The 21,558-nt window shown below is 33.6% G+C and overlaps 1 protein-coding gene and 1 pseudogene across 1 annotated transcript; both read left to right on the top strand.

The window, feature by feature from the left end:
* Nucleotides 1-307: 307 nt before the first annotated feature.
* LOC134376508 (olfactory receptor 1165-like) lies at nucleotides 308-1,251 on the top strand (annotated as a pseudogene).
* Nucleotides 1,252-20,052: 18,801 nt separating this feature from the next.
* Nucleotides 20,053-20,997, top strand: LOC134374568 (olfactory receptor 1165-like). The gene has a single exon (XM_063092362.1). It carries the CDS (start codon nucleotides 20,053-20,055, stop codon nucleotides 20,995-20,997), a length of 945 nt encoding a protein of 314 aa, XP_062948432.1.
* The last annotated feature ends 561 nt before the right edge of the window (nucleotides 20,998-21,558 follow it).

Below are 21,558 nucleotides of genomic sequence, written 5' to 3'. Positions count from 1 at the left end.
AGCATTTGGTATGCACATATTTTTATGCAATTTGTAAAACAACTTTATGTGGTAGCCACATTTCCTGTATTATAGATGAGGAGATGAGTCACTGAAGGGTAAAGGGAATATTCCAAGTTCGAGTATTATGTGGCCAAAGAGAGGTTAAAATGAGGCAGGAAAAGGCCAAAAAATAAAAAATGGGTACATATTTTGTACATCACTCGGTGGTGTTTCTCCTCCAGCCGTCTGCATTCCCTCATTCCTACTTTCCATGTTATATCTGACTGCTCAGGATGAACTCTCTGACTTTTCTTCAACAGGAATGATGATGCTGAAAGAGGTAAATGAGAGTGCTGGAGCCACTTTTGTCCTCTTGGGCTTCTCAGAGTTCCCACACCTCAAGGTGCCCTTCTTCCTGATGTTTATGACCATCTACACTGTCACTGTTGTGGGGAACCTTGGTGTGATTGTGGTCATAAATATTATTCCCAAATTTCAGACACCCATGTACTTTTTCCACAGTCATCTGTCCTTTTTGGATTTTTGTTATGCCAGTGTAGTCACACCCAACTACTAAAATCTTAATTGTGAAAAACAGAACAAACTCTTTCAAAGGATGCTTGACAAAGTTCTTTTGCCTACACATTTGCAATTACAGAAGCATATCTGTTAGCAGTGATGGCCTATGACCGGTTTGTGGCTGTTTGTAACCCCCTGCTCTACACAGTTGCTATGTCTCCTAAGCTCTGTGCTCTCCTGGTAGCTGGAACGTACACATGGGGTGAAGTCTGTTCCCTGACACTCACATATTCCCTTTTGAAACTGTCCTACTGTGTATCTACCATAAATCACTTTTGCTGTGAGTTCTCTGCTCTCCTCTCTGTGTCCTGCTCTGACACACACTTCAGCCTGATGGTGATGTTAGTCATTTGTACATTCAATGAGGTTTGTAGCCTCCTGATAATCCTCACCTCCTATGTCTTCATAGTTGTCACTATCATCAAGAAGCCTTCTGCTGGTGGACATCGGAAAGCCTTCTCCACCTGTGCTTCCCACCTGACTGCCGTCACCATTATCCATGGGACTCTCTTTGTTCTCTACAGTGTGCCCAAATCTAAGAACTCATGGCTCTTCATTAAAGTAGCCACTGTGTTTTACTCCATTGTGATCCCTATGCTAAATCCCCTTATCTACAGTCTTAGAAATAGGGATGTGAAGGAGACTGTCAGGCAGTTAATTCACACCAAATTGCTTTCTAACTCAGTGTAATAACGTACGCAGAGACACATACATACAGATGCACACACTACCTTAGTTGTTTTTTTTAAAAGGTGCTTTATATATTGCATTGGTAGTTCTTAACTTTTTCTTCTAACAATTGCTTAAAATTCATTCAGAAAATTAGATAGCTTATATGCATCCATAATTATTAAATCCTACTATGCTTTCAAAATCATCTGTGGGTTAAGCAAAAATGAATGGACAATCTGTTATATTTCTCTCAGAATGTACTACACTAAGTATTGATTTTTCAAAGATGTCCATATTTGAATCCTTGGAACCTGTGAATATGTTACCTCAACATGTACTCTTCCCTTCCTGTCTCTCTCTTTCTCTCTCTCTAATCATGAAATATGACAACTACTTACATGAATATTTGTGAATAATAATCCTCTATGATGCTTTCTCCAGGAGAGAAAAGACAGAATACTATCAACACTTTACAAATTGTCCTTATGATGTTTTCTAGTCTCTATGCCTGCCCCTCCTCACTAGCAACAAAATCCATTGTGGATATTGTATTATTCAGAACATTTTTATTTCTTTCAGCTGCAACCTATAAGTATAGGTTATAAGAGAATAAATTTTAATTTTGCCGTTATTTGAATTTCATGTAAATTAAATCTGATTGCATACATTCCAGTATGTCATAGATGTATTGAATTTACTCCAGAATGTAATTTTTCTACTCCCTATCCTGATTGTATATTTGGGTACACAGATTTTCTAATTATTAGTGAAGCACAGTTTTTCAAATTGTCTCTTTATATACTGAGCTTTTAGTAACCTATTTAAATAATATATCTCTCCTTCAAAATAATATAGTCATATAGTTTATGCAGTATATTGTCTCAAATTCTGTACACTCTTCTGTCTTTTATATTCTATTTTCTTTTATTTTGCAACCTAGATTTTACTTTGATATTTTACATTGATTTTTACATTCATTTCTATGATTAATAAGGAATTTATTTTTGGTATGTTATGAGAATGAACTGATTCTGTATTTTAACTTATGAATATATAGTTGTCTCAACAATATTTATTCAAATGTCAGTCCACTATATAGTGCTGTACAGTGTTATCTTCATTGTAACGTGCTCATGTATGCATGACTCAATGTCTACTCTCTATGGTTCTATTTATAGAAGCTTTATAATTAGAAGCACCAATTACTCATGACCTTTAATGTGTAGTAGGACAAACACAAATTTGTTATTTTTTTTGCAATGTGATTGAGATATTTTAGGGCCTTCATCCTTGCAAACAAATTTTAGCATTTTCCATATTTGTATTTAGGTTACAATTATAGTCATTCTGTAGATCCATTAGGAAAGAAATGGCAAGTTTGTATCACCAAGTTCTCTAAATTATAAGCTTACCATATCTTTCTGTTTATGTATATTTACTTCAATTTTTATCATAAAAGTTTCATCATATTTTTTTTTGGTAAAATTCTTGCATATATTGTTATTAAATATTTTATTAAATAAACCATTTAGTAGTATTTTTTATGCTACTTTTCATGTCTATGTCAAATGTGTGTTTTTAGTTCTTAATACAATATATTTTACATTGATTTTTTCTGCTGGCAAGACTAACAAAATTTCTAATTAATTTTAAAATTTATTTGTAGATTATTTTGTAATTTCAATATGTATATCACATTCTCTTTGATTAAATATAGTATTTTTGGTTTCCAATAATATTTTATAAAATTATTTTTCTTGCTTGGATAACTAACTAGAAACTTCAATATAATATTGAATAAGCCTAGTAAATGTGGGAATCCTTGCCTTTCTGATTTTACAAGGAAATCATTTATTTATTTATATTAAAATGTCTTCTATAATTTTTTGTAGGTAGTTTTTATCTGATTAGCAAAATCATCTGAATTATTTTATTTATTAATTTTTTGGTAATGTTTTGGTTTTGCTGAGTTGATGTATTTTTTCAAAGTGCTTATTTGTTCATAATTTGAATAATTATATGACTTATCCCATTTAAGATCTTAATATGGCAACTTACAATTTTTAAATTTTCTAATATGGAACCAAATATTTTTTCTAAGAAAACAAATTTTAACATGACATATTAAGTTATCCTTTTTTATATGTTGATTACAATAATGCATTAAACTTTAATTAGAATTTGAAATTCTATGTTTATGAATGATATTGTTCTGAATTTTTTTTACTGTATTTCACTGTATTATCTTTGTTTTCAGCATCAAATTATATCAGATTTGTGAAATGAATTGGGAAGTGTCTCTTCTTATTTGACCCAAAGACAAATTATGCATATTTTTAGAATTAACTAAAAAAATAGAAAAGTTTTTCATTGCATAGAAACATTTTAAATTATGAATTCTCTCAAAGTTTTTCACTGCATGGAAAGACTTTAATTATGAATTCTTTTTAAAAAATGAATTCTTTTTTTCATTGCATAGAAATGTTTTAAATTATGAATACTTTCTCTCAAATTGTTAGGGAAAGTATAAGCTCAATTTCTTCTTGAGTCAGTTTTATATTACTTTTCTTTGAATTCATCCATTATATCTACATTTGCGAAGTTGTTGGCATAATATTTTTCATAATTTTACTCTCCTTCTAAAGTTGGTAGGGCCTATAATGATTCTCACTTTTCATTGCTCATATTAGTTGTTTTTGCCTCATTTTTTTTTTCCTTGAGTAGATATTTCAGAGTTTACCAATTTCATCAGTTTCTTCAAAGAATCAGTTTTGGGCTTTTTTATACCCTCCATTTTATGTTTATTATTTACTTCTTTAATTTTTTCTGCATATTACTTTATTTATTATATTTTATTTTTCAGATATTTTTTACTGAAAATACCCAGGACTCTGTTTGGAAGTTCTTTTTCCCCAGTAGTAGGAGTGTGCTCAGTTCATGCATAGGCCAGCTTGAAGGTGCCATGAAATTACTTCCAGAAATAATCCTGAAACAATGATAGATTGTACAGGGTGCATAAATATCCCAACTTGCTCAACTCTTGTTGGGATAAGCTTGAGTTAAGTTCTACACAGTTTTCCCCAGGTCTCCAGTGATATTAATACCCAATTTTACACAAAAACAACCTATTTATTCATGCTGAATTTTCCACTTAGCTATTCATACTTCCTGACGTCCTCTTCCCAATAAACTAATTGCATCCAATGCGTTAGCCTATGGGATTTGCTGTTATATTAAAAAAGCCAGTAGTATAAATAGTATGCTACTACCTTATGTGTAAGATGGGGGACAGAGAGGCCAGTTAATTAAAGTGTGGTCCTGGTAATACAGAAATCCAGGGTTCAATCCCTGTACCAGACAGCAATAAAAAAAAAATGGTGGGAGAGGAAAGGGCAGGAATAAGAGATGTGTGGAATACACAGACACCCACATTTGTCCTTTTTTTCTCTTTATTGCCTGTGTAATAAAGGAATTTACCCACTTTAAAAAGATTCCTTGTGTTGGTGACTGCTGTTGAGAAAAATCAACCTAGGACAGACTGGAAACATCTTTGGAACATATATGAGACATGTAGGTAATAATTATTATGTAAAGAGCTCATGCTAACTATAAAGTACAAAAAATACCCAGCAATATTAGCAAAGAATCTGATGCATAAACTTAATACAGAAGTTAAATTGATAAAATCAAGACTTGGCAAGAATGTGAATTTATTTTATTTTATTTTTTTTTAATGAATGTTGAGTATGAGTGTAAAGTTAATCAAATACTTTGAAAAACACTTTGGAAGTATAAGCTCATAATTTCATTCCTTGGCACCTACTCAATGGAAACAAGTATTTGCCTCAAAGATACAGATAAGAATGTTCCCAACAACACTATTCCTAATTGCCTCAATCAAAATAACACATATGTCCTTTGAAAAACACATATTTTTACTCTATTTACTCAATTGAATAGTTTGGAGAAATGACAAAAACTTATCTACTAATATTCACAACAATAGCACATTACTTCACAGCAATAATGTTTGTTTATTTTTTATTTAATTTTTAGATAGGAAATTACTTTCTTAACATACAAATGGAGGAGAACACAAACTGAATTTAAAGTTAATTGATAAGGAACACATTTAACACTCAAAGATTAACATCCTTATTGCCAAAAGAACTCTTCATAATGAATTAGAAAAATCTAAACAGAAATTTAGCGAAGGACATGAGTAGACAAGTCACACACACCAAAGAAACACACATGGCTAATAAATACATTGTAAGATGTTCTTGTGGGCGGCAGGGGTAAGCCTTCGACTCCTGCCTCCAGATCCTGGGTATGATCCATTGCTTGCCTGGTTGCAGGTGGAAGGGGCAGCCTTTGGCACAGTAACAATGTTAAGCAACACAAGGGAGATATTGAAGTGTGAAATCATACCGTTTTATTAATATGAAGATTATAAACAGGCAAAATTAGTGTATAACAATGTGTCAGAATAGATGTTACCGTTGATAAATATTTTCTTGGCGGGGTCATACTGTATACTTATTGGAAATATTTTGGTAATAATTGATATTTTATTTTGTTAATATGCGTTCAGGTATGCACAGCTTAGTTCATTGAATGAAACTCAATTGTGCATTTCATTCAGGTTATACTTCAATTGAAATAATTAATAATTTTTTTTAAAAAGTAGATATTTTGCCAAAACTCACCAAATCTACATTTTTTTTTTTTCAAAATGTCAGAGTTTAGTTCTCTGGACACAGGTCTTCAGCCATTGTTTGTTGTGAAGAGTATTTTAGGGGGATATATCTCAGTGGGTAGAAAATGAAAGACACAGAGTTGAAGACAGCTAGGATGCAGGTATGATTCAGACTGTGAAAAATACAGGAAATCCCTCCTATTAACTGTGGGGACCTTTGTAACACCTAAGGCATAATCTGACCTGATCCACTTTGGTCATACCTTTATAACCATGCTTAATCAATTAAGAGGATATGGTGACTTCGTGTTGTGGAGGGCAATTTTGAGGGATTTGACAGCTGGGAGAACAAATCCTCATCAAAGGGGCATCTGTAATGTGAATCTTCAAGGACTGTCATACAGAGCTTATAAAGGGCAAAATGTTAGAATTACTTTACAGAGTAATTTAGTAATGAATATCCTAAGAAAATGTAGCAATGCTACTTCTGAGAATTTATACTGATATTTTGAAAAGAATTGTGTTTTTCACATATATGAATCTTTGAATATTATTAAACAATGAAAAACTGAAGACACCTAAGTGCCCACTAACATAAGTTTGGTAATAAATTATATTATGTTGAAAAATATCATACCATGTCATCATTATAAATTTTAGGTTTTTTTTATACACACATATAATTATACTCATCTCCAAAAGAAAGTTTTGCAAAAAATTAAGCAATAACTACACAGTAGTCATTTAGACACCATTTATAAAAGATGTGCTTATGTGTGTTCTTATTATGCATGAGCATGTAAACGCATTACAATTTCAGGAAGATTCAAAGTAAGAAAGAAAGAGGTAGCAGTGGTTACTAAGGTGGAAAAACTGATGGATCGAAGGAGAGTAACATGTGATAGACTTTTATTAACACATATTTTGAATCACGTTAGGTAAATGTGCATCTATCAAATATTATATTTAATTAATCATAAATAATTTTACTATAGAAATTCATGACTAAAAAATGTTGGCATGATATATACTTTATGATCAACAAGGTATTTGAAATCTGTGAATGCCAAGTATCTGTCAACAGTTTTTTCTCTCTTTGTAGGTAAATTGATAGATATACATATTTATATATCTGTAGATGCCCATATGTACAGAAAATATGTAGATCAACATATATCTTTTCTCAAAGGGATTTACCATTATGTTGTTCTTTAAATATTAAAAGTATGTAATCTTCCCAAGGCCTCTTCAGACCAAATAATGTGGCCACTATGATTTGCTCAATGCTTTTCTGGTTTTGCTTTATGTCCGTTTTGTTCTCATATAATTATATTTTATTAATGAGCATTCAATGCTCCAAGAATTACATAGAGTAAAATATAATTTATGGGAAATAACGATATGAAGTAGTCATATATTTTAAAAATTTCCCAGGAAAGAAAACTCAAGTACTTAAAGATAAATCTTATTGCTTAAAATTGAAATGTTGGCAAGATGTCAAGTAAGACTCCAATGAACCTGAACACTCATGAATGCAAGTTGACGACGTTTGTCTTCACTATTACACTGAACCTGTCCTGAGTTCCTCACAGCCACCTCCTAAGTTTGCGGCTCATTCCTTTTTTATTCTTTTTTTCAATTTTTTAAAAAATTTAAAATTTGTTATTAGCGTTTTCATTCTTACAAGTTGTCATATTTCTTTACAACCTTTGTCTGACCTATCAGTTCCCATACTCCCTCCCTCCCTCTTCCCCATCTCAGGTGTCCTTAGGTTTATTCTTTCCTTCTGAAAGTTCTACATTTTGTTGTGCTCTTTTCCTTCCTTCTTTCCTTCATTCCTTCCTTCTTCCATCCTTCCCCTCGCGCCCTCCCTCTCTTCCTTCCTAGCAACCAGTTATGAATGAGAACATGTGATATTTCTGTTTATCTGTCTGGCTTATTCCATTTAACATAATTTTCTCCAGACTCATCCATGTTGCTCCAATTGGCAGAATTTCATTCTTTTTTTTTGGTCAAGTGTTATTCCATCGTGTATATATACCACATTTTCTTCATCCAGTCATCCAATGATGGACACATAGGTTGGTTCCATATTTTGGCTATTGTAAATAGAGCTGTAATGAACATGGAAGTGCAGGTATCTTTGAATATGATGATTTCAATTTCTTTGGATATATACCGAGTAGTGGAATTGCTGGATCATATGGTAACTGTATCTGCAGTCAACTGAGGAAACTCCATGTTGTTTTCCATAACAGCTGTGCTAGTTTACAGTCCCACCAACAGTGTAGAAGAGTCCCCATTTCTCCACATCGTTGCCAACATTTGTTATTCTTCATCTTTTTGTTAATGGCCTGTCTAACTGGGGTGAGATGATATCTCAATGTGGTTTCAATTTCCATTTCTCTAATGACTAGTGATGCTGAACATTTTTTCATGTATCTGTTAATCATTTGTATGTCTTTCTTTGAATAATGTCTTTTGATCTCTTTTGCCCATTTTTTGATGGGATTATTTGTTTTTTACTGTAGGGTTGCTTGAATTCTTTGTGCATTCTAGATATTAATCCCTTGTTGAATGCATAGCTTGCAAATATTTTCCTCCACAGTGTAATTGTCTTTCTGCTCTGTTGATTGATTCTTTTCCTGTGAGAAAAAAATAAAGAGCCTCCAAATCAGAGAGTACCTCTTCCTGTGAGAAATGCCAATTTAGCTCTTTTGCCCATTTTTTAATTGGGTTGCTTGATTTTTTTCTTGTAAAGTTTCAGTTCCTTGTATATTTGGGATATTAATAATTTGTCAGATGTATATTTTGCAAATATTTTCTCCCACTCTGTTTGTTGTCTTTTCACTCTGTTGCTTTTTTCTTTTGCTGTGCAGAAGCTTTTTAGTTTGATATAATCCCATTTGTTTATTTTTCCTTTGGTTGCCTGTGCTTTTGGGGTCATATTCATGAAGTCTGTGTCCAGTCCAACATCCTGAAGTGTTTCTCCTATGTTTTCTTTAAGAAGTTTTATTGTTTCGGGGTGTATATTTAATTATTTAATCCATTTTAAGTTGATTTTAGTATATGTTGAGAGGTTTGGGTCTAGTTTCATTCTCCTGCATATTGATATCCACTTAACCAAGGACCATTTGCTGAAGAGGTAGTCTCTTCCCCAGTGTATAGGCTTGGTGCCTTTGTCAAAGATCAGATGGCTGTAGGTGTGTGGGTTGGTTTCTGGATTCTCTATTCTATTCCATTAATCGGTGTGTCTATTTTTATGCTGGTTCCATGCTGTTTTGGTTATTATAGCTTTGTAGTATAGTTTAAAGTCAGGTAGTGTTATGCCTCCAGCTTTTTTTTTTTTTTCTCTCAGCATTGCTTTGGCTATGCATGGTCTTTTGCTATTCCATTTAAAAGTCTGGATAGTTTTTTCCATTTCTGAGAAAAAGTCATTGGAATTTTGATAGGGATTGCATTGAATTTGTATATCACCTTGGCTAGTATGGACTGCCGGAGACCAGCTCCAGTTGAGTTGTGTGTTCACAAAAAGGGAGGGGGAGGGTAGGCGAAAATAACAAACAGACAGGTACTTCAATGCATCAATATGCACGTTATCTCTCTGCGGGTTGTCAGCGTGTTGCAGCTGGAGCCCAGTAGAGCATGAGACAATGCCTTTTATTTAGATTTTTCTCTGCAGGGAGATTTTGGGTACTCTTTTTATTGTATCAACAAGCTTAAATCAATAGTCCAAAAACCAAGGAGGAAACTTTTTTAGAGGTCAGCACGTCTTAGGTGATCAACTCTTGCTTCTTTTTCCTGGAATCAGGTTATCAGATCAGCCATCCCTTCATTGTCTTGAAGTTATCTTGTGACCTTTTTCTGTTAGCAAGCTGTGTTTAATATCTACCCTGTTAACAGGGTGGGAGTCAAATGTAAAAAGAACAGTGGGTATTTGAGCAGCATTATCATGCACATTTTAAGGTTATGCATTGGCTGTGGCCCTGTAATCTTGATCTAAATGTCAAAGTGTCATTGTACACAGCACTATCCCTCACAAAAACAGTTACATTTACCTCTTAGGTCTAATTTTGCAGGTGTAATAATTTTACAACATATATTTTTATCCCTATATCTAATTCTTAATGATTTATTTAAAACTGGGTACCACCAAGTAAACAGAATTCTACGGTTTCATTCACATATACTTAATTTTTCCCAATCATATAATTTCCTATTAGTACCAACTATCCTTTTGCCATTAATATAATCTCCAGTAAATGATGTTTGCCAACTTACATTAGGCCTCAGCGCATATTTAGTCATGAACGGTGCTTTTGGAACATATGTTGGTGTGGTCAATTTATCATAAGGGGATAATTTTGAATTGTCCTATTTACTCGGATCCTCTGTGGGAATGTTTAGTTCACTGACAGCATAATTATTTGTGTTATTTTTATAATCTTTTGGGAATTCAGAGAACTGCCACGCTAACCAAAATATCGAAACAGAGAATAAAAGCAATACTACAAAGCAGAGGCAGGCAGCCCTTCTAGTTGGAGAAAGTGCTCGTAGCTGTGGCCTTGCTGACAGCTCTCCCTCTGGTGGCATTGCCAACTCAGAGAGGGCAGCTCATGCTGATTCCTTTAGGATCCTGCCATGGCAAAGACTGCACCAATGGACATTTTCACAATGTTGATTCTTCCATTCCAAGACCATGGGATTTCTTCCCATCTTCTTGTATCCTCTCTAATTTCTCTCAGCAGTGGTTTGTAGTTCTCACTATAAAGATTTTTCACATCCTTGGTTAATTCAATTCCTAAGTATTTTACTTTTTTGGTGGCTACTGTAAATGGACAAGCTTTCTTGATTTCTCTTTCTGCATGTTCACTATTAGAGAATAGAAATGCTACTGATTTTTGTGTGTTGATTTTGTATCCTGCTAATTTGCTTAAATCATTTATCAACTCCAAGAATTTTTTTTGTAGAGGCTTTAGGCTGTTCAATATATAGGATCATGTCATTTACAAAGAGTGATGGTTTGACTTCATCTTTTTCAGTCTGGACGCCTTTTATTTCCTTCTCTTCTCTGATTGCTCTGGCTAGTACTTCCAACACTATGTTGAATAGGAGTGGTGAGAGTGGGCATCCTTATCTAGTTCCTGTTCTTAAAGGAAAAGCTTTCAGCTTTTCCCCATTCAGGATGATATTGGCAGTGGGTTTATCATAAATTGCTTTAATTATGTCAACATACTTTTCATCTATACATAACTTATAGAGGGTCTTTGCCATGAATGAATGTTGAATTTTATCAAATTCTTTTTCAGCATCTATAGAGAAGAACATAGGGTCCTTGTGTTTGATTTTATTAATATGGTGTATCACATTTATTGATTTCAATATGTTGAACAAACCTTACATCCCTGAAATGAATCCCACTTGATCGTGGTGTATAATTTTACATATATGTTGCTGTATTCTGCTAGCTAGTATTTTATTGAGGATTTTTGCATCTATATTCATCAAGGATATCGGCCTATATTTTTCTTTTTTAATTGTATCTTTACCTGGTTTTGGTATCAGGGTGATGTTTGCTTCATAAAACAAATTTGGGAGAATTGCCTCTGTTTCAATCTTGATATGGAAAATGTGGTATATCTACATAATGGAATACTACTGTGCTATAAAAAAGAATGAAATACTGCCATTTGCAATGGCATAGATGGACCTAGAGAGAATTATATTAAGTGAAACAAGTCAGGCAGAGAAAGAGAAATATCACATGTTCTCACTTATTTGTGGGATCTAAAAATAAATAAATAAATGTACAAAACATCGGCAGTGGAGAAGACATAACAATTACAATTCATTGAAGTTAATACAACAAACAAACAGAAAGGAAATTGTTGTGAGGAAGGGGTCGTGGGAGGAGGGAGGGAGGTTTCAGTAATCGGCCACAATAATCAACCACATTGTATTTTGACAAAATAAAGGAAAAAAAATAAATAAAATAAATAAATAAATAATAAATTCTTAAGTTAAACAAACAAACAAACAAAAACAACAACAACAACAACAAAACAAATTGGAGAGTATGAAGTCAAAACGTCCTTCTTTATAGGTGACATGATCTTATGTATAGAAAAACCTATAGACTCTACCGAAAAACTCTTACAGCTGATTAACAATTTCAGTAACGTTGCAGGATAAAAAAATCAACACGTAAAAATCAATAGCATTTTTATACTCCAATGGCAAGCTAGCAGAAAATGAAATTAAGAAATCAAGTCTATTTACATTAATCACAAAAATAATAAAATGCCTAGGTATTAATATAAGTAAGGAGGTGAAAAATCTCTACAATGAGAACTAAAAAACACTACTGAAAGAAATTAAAGGGGACACAAAAAGGGGGAAAGACATATCATGCTCTTGGATGGGAAGAATTAATATCTTGAAAATGTCCATTCTCTACAAAAAATCTATAGCTTCAATGCAATCCTGATGAAAATACCATTGACGTTCTTCTCAGAAATAGAAAATGCAATCTAAATATTCATATGGCAAAACAAAAGACTTCAAATAGCCAAAGCAATTCTGAGAAAAAAAAATAAAGCTGGAAGCATAACACTACCCAACTTCAAATTGTATTATAAAGCTATTTTAACCACAACAGTGTGGTACTACCATAAATACAGACACCCAGATCAATGGAACAGAATAGGAATCCCGGGAATCAACCCACATACTTACAGCCATTTGATATTTGAGAAAGCCAGCAAGAACATACATTGGGGAAGAGACTGCCTCTTCAATAAATGGTGCTGGGAAAGTTAGACATTCATATGCAGAAAAATGAAGCTGGACCTGTACCTCCCAGCATATAACAAAATCAACTAAAAATGTATTAAAGACTTAAATATAAGACCTGAAGCCCAAAAATTACTAAAGAAAAATAGAGAAAACCCTTCAGATAAGAGGACTGGACAGAGATTTTATGAATAAGACCCTGAAAGCACAGGCAATAAAAGAAAAAGTAAATAAATGTGGTTATATCTACTCTTTTCTTTCTAAATCATGGGCCATTGGACCTCATGAGGGAAACCAGGGCACTGTGACCACATTCATCTCATTGGTCTTCTCAGATTATCCACACCTCCGGCACCCAACATTCTGTTGTTCTTACACATCTATACAGTTACTTGGGTGGGGAACTAGGGAACTAGTGCTTATCTGTGGTTATGTGGAACAATCTCAGTCTTCATACATCCATGCACTTTTCCACAGCCATTTATTTTCATTGAATATTTGTCATTCCAATGTATCCACACATAAATTGATACAAATCTTACTTGTAGAAAACAAATGTATCTTCTTCAAAGGATATAAGTCACAATTTTTCACTGGGTATACATCTGTGGTTACAGAATTGTTCATGCTACCATTGACTTTCTATGACTACATTGTCACTGTTTGCAATCTCCCACTTTACTCTAGTTGCTATATCTCATAAGCCCTTTGTTCCCCTTGTAGCTAAAACTCACATATGGGGTGGACTATATTCCTTGACACTCAAATATTCCCTTTGGGAACTATCTTACTGTGGATGTAACATCATAAATCGCAATGGTTTCAAGCACTTTCTGTATTCACTGAGTCCTACTCTGAGTCCTACATAGACACATGGCATGTTTATTCATTCATAGCTTAAATAAGGCTTATAGCCTCCTGATCATTCTAGCTATTATAGTTGTCACTATCAAGATATCGTGTACTGGTGTACTTTGGAAAGCTCTCTCTACCTGTGCTTTCTTCTTGACTCCCATCACCATTTTGGGGGGTCATCCTCCTTCTCTACCGTGTGCCCAACTACCACAGCTCATGGCTCCTGGTCAAAATGAACAATGTGATATTCAGAGTTATCATCTCCATGGGGATCTCATGAGCAAAGTTGGGAAGATACAGCCAGGAGGTTTTTTAACTCCATACAGCATTCTCAATCAATATAAGTCAAAGTAATGTATATTTACTTATGTACCAACTGTGCTCAATTTTTTCGTATATGTGTTTAGTGATAGTTTCTCTTTATTTCAAGTGAATATAGATTTATGTTTCAAATCAATTAAATATTGCATGTGTCATTGATTTTAGTGCCCGGAATCTCTCAAAATTTCCTCTGATTTAATACACATATAATGAATGCATTCTGATTCACTTCACTTCAGTGGGTTTCATAAAGAAATGTATTTAAAAATCTATTTCCTTTACTCTATGGAAGTCATGATTAAGAAGAAGGTATCTATATTTAGGGTCTTATGATGAATGAAACTTATGCTATGGTTAGCTTTAAGTTGTGCTTAATAAAAGTGCTACAAACATAGAGGTGACAACCTTTCCTAGATCCACATTCAAGGGTTCATCAATGACTCATATGACTCTGGAAGTTCTATAAAACACAACTCTTTGTTTTTCCTTAAAACTTTATTTCAAGTCAAACAAAGACCCTCCAGTTTACATTATGGATAATATTATCTCATCAAACAAGCAGATGATGAATATATAACTAATATCTGTCCACATCACTTATTTTTGAGTATGAATACAATGTATATGAATGGTGTTGAAATCACTGTGAATATCACAAAAAAATTCAAGTTATTTCTAACGAAACTTCCTTCAATTGCTAAGTGATACAAAGAAAAATGCTAGCAGAGCGTACTTTTTGATCACCCATTCTCACAATAAACTTATCCCTCCTGTCATTCTTCTCCCTAGCAGTAAACCACATCTATATCTACTTAGTGGCTTTAAAAAAGGACAATTGGGGCTGAGCCCGTGGCGCACTCAGTAGAGTGCGGCGCTGGGAGCGCGGCAACGCTCCTGCCGCGGGTTCGGATCCTGTATAGGAATGAACGGTGCACTCACTGGCTGAGTGCCGGTCACGAAAAAGACAAAAAAAAATAAAATAAAATAAAATAAATAAATAAGTAAAAAAGGACAATTGTTATTTACTTGTGGCTCCTCAATTAATCCACTTGTCAATTAATGCAGTTGTTACTATTTGCTAACTAAATCTACTTCTCCAAGAGTCTGCTCTCTGAGTCATCATTGTCATTAAGTTGGTCTTCAGCAGTTGACACAAAATTAATCTACTTTCCTTGTTTATTAATCTTATGTCAGCCATTAATCACAAATTTTCTATTATAATATTTTAAAACGTAAAATCAGTTTATTTCATTCCTACCTTACTATTGTCCAACAGTTTCCTATAATATTTGTGATGAAAATCTAACCATTTACCAAATGTGGCATTTCCTTCACTCTCTAAGGTCATCATTTAAAATTTAAAATATATTGAAAAATATGTTTTAAACAAACACCCATGTAACTCTCAAGTAGATCAATAGATAAAACATTGCCAGAGATTATAAACCCTTTCTTTCTACACCCAGCAGAAGTGAACAGTATGACTTTTACCATAATGGTAAACTTGCTTTTTATATGGATTTATTCTCTATGTACGTGTCTCAAAATTACAAATTGCTTTTCCCTCTTTGCAAAGCTTATGAGAAGGAAATTATACAATACATATTCCATGTATCTGACTTTTATAAATGATAATTTACAGATTATTCATGTTTTTGCATATATCTGTAGTTTGCTTAATTTTGTTCCCATTTGCGATTTCATGGCATAAATATTCCAGATTTTTTCTTTAATTCAGTTTGTAATGATGGACATTGGGATGTTTAATTTTGGGGCATATATATATGACAGTATTGCGTATATGTACTCATTAGAATGGATTTCACACCTAGAAGTATTGTGCATTTAATTATCAATTTTAAAGGGTTTGTATCAGTTTATGCTACTAATAGCAATCTGTTCTAATTCTTACGTTATTATCCTCTTACTCACCAGCACTTAGTATTATCAGATTTTAGGATATACACCTGTTTGTTTATGTAAAACATTTTGTTATAGCTTTAATTTGAATGTTTATTATTGTTGAGGTAGTGCACATTATTTTATTGAGTTTTTATTTTCTTTTGTAAAGTGCCTTCATATGCAAATTTACCAGTCTTCCCTTAAATTATTTGTCTTTATAAATATATGGATTTCTTGTATATTACTAGTATCATCCCTTTGTGAGTTGTATACCTTGAATATATATTTGCATTTTGGATTTACTCTTTACTTATTTAATATCCTTTGATAAACAACAAATTTGAATTTTAACTTAGTCCACTATCGTCCTCTTATAATTGTTTTCCAATTGTTAAAGATTGTATTTATCTCTGCTTCAGGTCAAAAAGATATTCCTTTGCATTATATTCAAGAATGTTTTTGGTCTTCCAATTAAAAAAATTTTTTTTCATGGATGGCATGAGTTGTAGGTGTATCACACATTCTTTTATTTGTAAAACACTGTGAGTTTTCTCTTTGTCATTGTCATGCTTCCCCTTAGGCAGAAAGAGGACAATTCCCATGTGATTGCCTGGAATAAGAGAAAGTGTGTGAAAGTCTTGCAAACTATAGAAAAAGATTTAATGATCCATTGTGGTTTGAATGTTTTCTCCATGTGCTTATGCTTTCTACCTGTAGAACCGCACATTACCAATAGCAAGTGCCCCTTCCACCTGGTCCCAAAATGAGAACATATGGGAAGGTGAGTGCATATGTTCTTAGTCAAACTCAGCACAGCAGAGGGGTGATCACCACCAACACTGATTAACCCCTTTAATTTTACTCATACTAATATTCCACTGCAACATGCTGTTTACTAAAAAAGAAATCCATTCTCTCCTTATTGCTCTGCAATCCCTATATTGCCATAAACAAAATGCCTATATAGGCTCAACAGCATTAGGGTTATCTGTTGCTGTAATAATTCTATTAAAGAATTATGGCTTGGACAAACATTTAACTGGACAGAGGTTGAGAAAAATGATAAAGAAGAAATAATATTTGATGGGATGATTGTTAAAAATTATCCAGAATTAAAGGACATCAAATTACATATATATTTTTATGCAGCAAATAGTAAAAGGGTAAAAAACACAAGAAATCAAAAAGAAAATTACATTAAAAAGAGCAATAGAAACAAATTCTAGTCTCCCTTCAAAGTAGTAATTTGACTGACAGCTGACTGCCCATCAGCAAAAATGGAAGGCCCGAGTGTGAGAAGATATCTTCAATGGGTTGAAAAAATTTCACTTCATGTCTTGTAGTTTACATTCAGTAAAATTACAATTAAAAAACTAAAGTAGAACAATTTTTCATAAAATATAACTTAGGACAATTTGTCTAAATCATGCACATTAACAGAAATCCGTAAGTGTATATCCCCATAGATTCCTGATATAATTCCAGATAGAAATAGTGCAACTGAAAACTGATACACTCTATTATTCAATAAACCTATGAATTGCCTCACTAAAAAATGTATGTTCAAAATGAGTTTTAATTAAAAAATGAAACATTACTATAGAATGTTAAATGACAAGGGCACACTATCATGTCAATCGATATACAGAATGTTGTTGAGTAAGTTCTTTACAAAAAGTTCTGACTTTCAAAGCTAGGAATAGAAGAGAAACTGGAGCAGCAGAACTCACTAGTTGTACTAGGTCTGGTTTATTGAAATAGGACTGTGACTTTCAGTTTGCGAATTTTGTCTGTTTTGTATTTTTAGTGAATACATAAGGATTTAAATTGTATGATTAATGCTATTCCCATTTTTCTAAACCCAGATAAACAATTTTTTCAGCCTTCCCATATGATACAATGACTTTAAATCAATGATATTCTAAATTAGGAAGAAGGGACTTTCTTCTAATTGTCTTGTTTGTAGCTCATTGCAAACCCCTATCAAGATTCTCTAGGGTGTGATTCCCCAAGGTCATGCATTTAGTTTTAAAACATATAGCACTATACCTAAATTCAGTGTCCAAATCTGACTCACATTTAGGAGTTTCTTATGCTGTCTATGATTTTCATTTTATAATCAGGGAAAATGTAATTTCTCTATAACTTTAGTGGCATATTCTTTAAAGGAAAATCCTGTTACCTATTATAAATTAGAACAATTTTTATAAAAAGTTATGATTTGAGAAAAGATTTCCTGAAAATTTTATTATTTGAATAAAAGTAGCCTTCACCAAAAAAGTCTATAAAGGATATTTGGCTTCTGAGAGTTCCTAATCTAAGTGTTATATTTTAATTCTTAGGTGAAAAATACCTGAAATGAGAAATGCAATAATTTTGGCATAAAAACATCTGTGTGATCTTATTAGCAGTCCAGTGGTATACATCTGACTAATTTGAGAATAAGAATACAAGGTATGGATCTTAACTTCCTACACTATTAAGAATCTTAAGGTGGATTTGTCTTTGCACCTTCCATGTGTATTCTAATAAGGTTTCATCACTTTGGAGAATATTACAGTAATATTAGTTACTTGTTCTCAATTAAAAAAATCTTACCAGAAGAATGAAAAACTTATGAAAATGTAGATAAATATGCCAACCTTGTATAATAATTGTGAGGCCATGTAGGTGGTAGCAAATCAGAGCAGTATAACCGTGAAATCTGGATGAATCAAGGATTTCTGGAACAGTGTTGCCTGGAATTTGACATTAAAAGGTAATAGCACTTAGAGTTTCATGGAAAAAGAGGTCATTCTTGTTAGAAGAGATACTTTGTCGAAGTCATTATATAACAAAATAATAAGTTTTGGGTGTAAATATGATTAAAAAAATGCAGGAGTGAGAAAATAAAGGGAGGAGCAGTGAAGAGTCTGGATGTGCTCCGACTTTAGATATTATGGAACTCCAGACAGAGTGCTTAGATTTTAAAGATTTTGTAAGAACGTAATTTTAGAAATTTTATAGGTTTGAGCACCATCCCCCAAATAAAGTGAAAATAGTATCAGTGTTACAGGCGGGAGAAGGCAGACTAACTAAAGATCCAGTGTTACCTGCTGAGTAATGGGTGTTGGGGTGGGAATAAATACAGGAGCACATTTTGAGCATCTCATTCACTTCACCCTAACTGACTTTCTAACAGTGGGAATCTGGTATTAAAAGGGACTCAGATGCAGACAGAGAAAGAGAAAATAAAGATTTTCTGTTGATGGCTTCAGATCCAGTTAGAAAAGTGTATCTATGACAGGTGGAAAAGTTCCAAGGGAATCAGGAAAGAAAGCTGTTTTTAACATGCCTCTGATTATGTTTTCCACTTCTTGTCTTTCATTTAGTTTTTTTTTTTTCTTTTAAATAACATTTTTTGGAAACTTATTGATTGGCCATATCTATGGGGAACAGAGTTGAATATCAATACCCGTGTGCAATATGTGATGCTCAAATCAGGGTAATTAGTATATACAAAACTCTATTCTGTTATTATTTTTCAGAACATTTCCTTTTCCTTCTCTGCAACACTTCATATTTCCTTTAGATTATTACTAGAAAAGCTAACACTTTAAAATAGTCATATGGAATTGGGAATGACAGCTCAGTACCAGTTTAACTGAGGAAATATTACTACAATGTTCTCATCACTGCCTTAAAAAATGAAATACCAGCATAGAAACATACTTTTAATATCCCAAAGGCAGGCTCTGTATGTGCATCTGTTTTAGTCTGTCCTATTGCCATGAACAAAGTTGTATTTTACTGTGATTCTTTGATTCCTCTTATGCTTTCTTTGTCAATGACTGAACTGTAAATGAATTCATATATTAAACGATAATTATTTAATCTTTACTCAGGGTCAGAAATTTTGTAAGCATTCAGTAAGCACAGATATGTATATAATCTGTAAAAGAACGTTAGGGATAATCTCCTTTCTTGTTTTAAAAATATGGAAATGAATCAGTGAAGGGTAAAGAAAGTAATCCATATTTAAGAAGCCAGTAAGTGGCCAAAGAGAGGTTCAAATGAGGAAAAATAAAAGCAGAAAAACCCAAACAAACAAACAAACAAAAAACAAAAACAAAAACCTGAATCCTTGTATTTTACAATCCATACAAGAACGGAGAGTGATTGGGAGCTGCCTCCATCCCTCATTCCTACTGTCTCTGTTATGTCTGGCTTCTCAGGATGAAATCTCTGATTTTCCTGCAAGAGGAACGACAATGCTGACTGAGAGAAATGAGAGTGCTGGAGCCACTTTTGTCCTTTTGGGCTTCTCAGAGTTCCCACCACTCAAGGTGCCCTTCTTCCTGCTGTTCTTGGCCATCTACACAGTCACTGTGTTTGGAAACTTGGGAATGATTTTTGTCATCAGGATCAGTCCCAAACTCGACACCCCGATGTACTTTTTCCTCAGTCATTTATCTTTCCTCGATCTCTGTTATTCCTCAGTAATTACACCTGAACTCTTAGAGATCTTGGTTGTGAAAACCAAGACTGTGTCCTTCTTGAGTTGCATGACTCAATTTTTCATCGGCTGCACATTTGTGATTACAGAAGCGTTCATGTTAACAGTGATGGCCTATGACCGGTTTGTGGCTGTTTGTAACCCCCTGCTCTACACAGTTGCTATGTCTCCAAAGCTCTGTGCTCTCCTGGTAGCTGGAACTTACATATGGGGTGCACTCTGTTCCTTGACTCTCACATATTGCCTTTTGGAACTATCCTACTGTGGATCTACCATAAATCACTATTGCTGTGAGTTTTCTGCCCTCCTGTCTGTATCCTGCTCTGACACGCACTTCAGCCTGATGGTGATGTTAGTCATTTCTACATTCAATGAGGCTTGTAGCCTCCTGGTTATCTTAACTTCCTATGCCTTCATAGTTGTCACCATCATCAAGATACCTTCTAAGGGTGTTTTTCGGAAAACCTTCTCCACCTGTGCCTCCCACCTGACTGCCATCACCATTTTCCATGGGATTCTTCTTGTTCTTTACTGTGTGCCCAAATCTAAGGGCTCCTGGATCCTCATTAAAGTAGCCACTTTGTTTTACACCATTGTGATCCCTATGCTAAATCCTCTTATCTACAGCTTTAGAAATAAAGATGTGAAGGAGGCCATCAAGATGTTAATTCACACCAAAGTGCTTTTTCACTCAATGTAATCACTCACAGGAGCAGATACACACACTTCATGAAATACGACACTGTTTAGATAAGCACTTTTGAATACTAATTCTCTATGTTACTTTCTCCAGGAAAGAAAAGACAGAATGTTATCAACAATTTACAAATTGCCCGTAAATATAAATTTTAATGGAGCCTCCGTTTGAAATTCATATAAATTGAATCTCTGAATGTATAGTCCATTTTATCACACATGCACTATATTTCCTCCCCAACTGTGATGTGTCTATTCACTGTCTTGATAATGTACTTAGGTGTGTGCCTTAATAAAGGGAAGTGCTTTTAATATGCTGTTTGGTAAATATTTCTTTTCTCCAAAATAAGTCTCATACTTTATGTGCTATTTGTCCCAAATTCCGTACATTCTTCTGTCTTTTATGTTATATTCTATTTTCTTTTGTTTTATATCCTAGATTTTACTTTGTCTTTTTACATTGATTTCTACATTCATTTCTAAGATCAACCTCTAATGGATTTTTGATGTAAAAAAAGAATAGACTTATTTTGTATTTTAACTTATGCTGGTATTTGTCTCAACA

This window comes from Cynocephalus volans, chromosome 4 (assembly GCF_027409185.1).
Source record: "Cynocephalus volans isolate mCynVol1 chromosome 4, mCynVol1.pri, whole genome shotgun sequence".
NCBI classification, from domain to species: Eukaryota; Metazoa; Chordata; class Mammalia; order Dermoptera; family Cynocephalidae; genus Cynocephalus; species Cynocephalus volans.
This window is presented reverse-complemented; position numbering and strand designations above follow the sequence as displayed.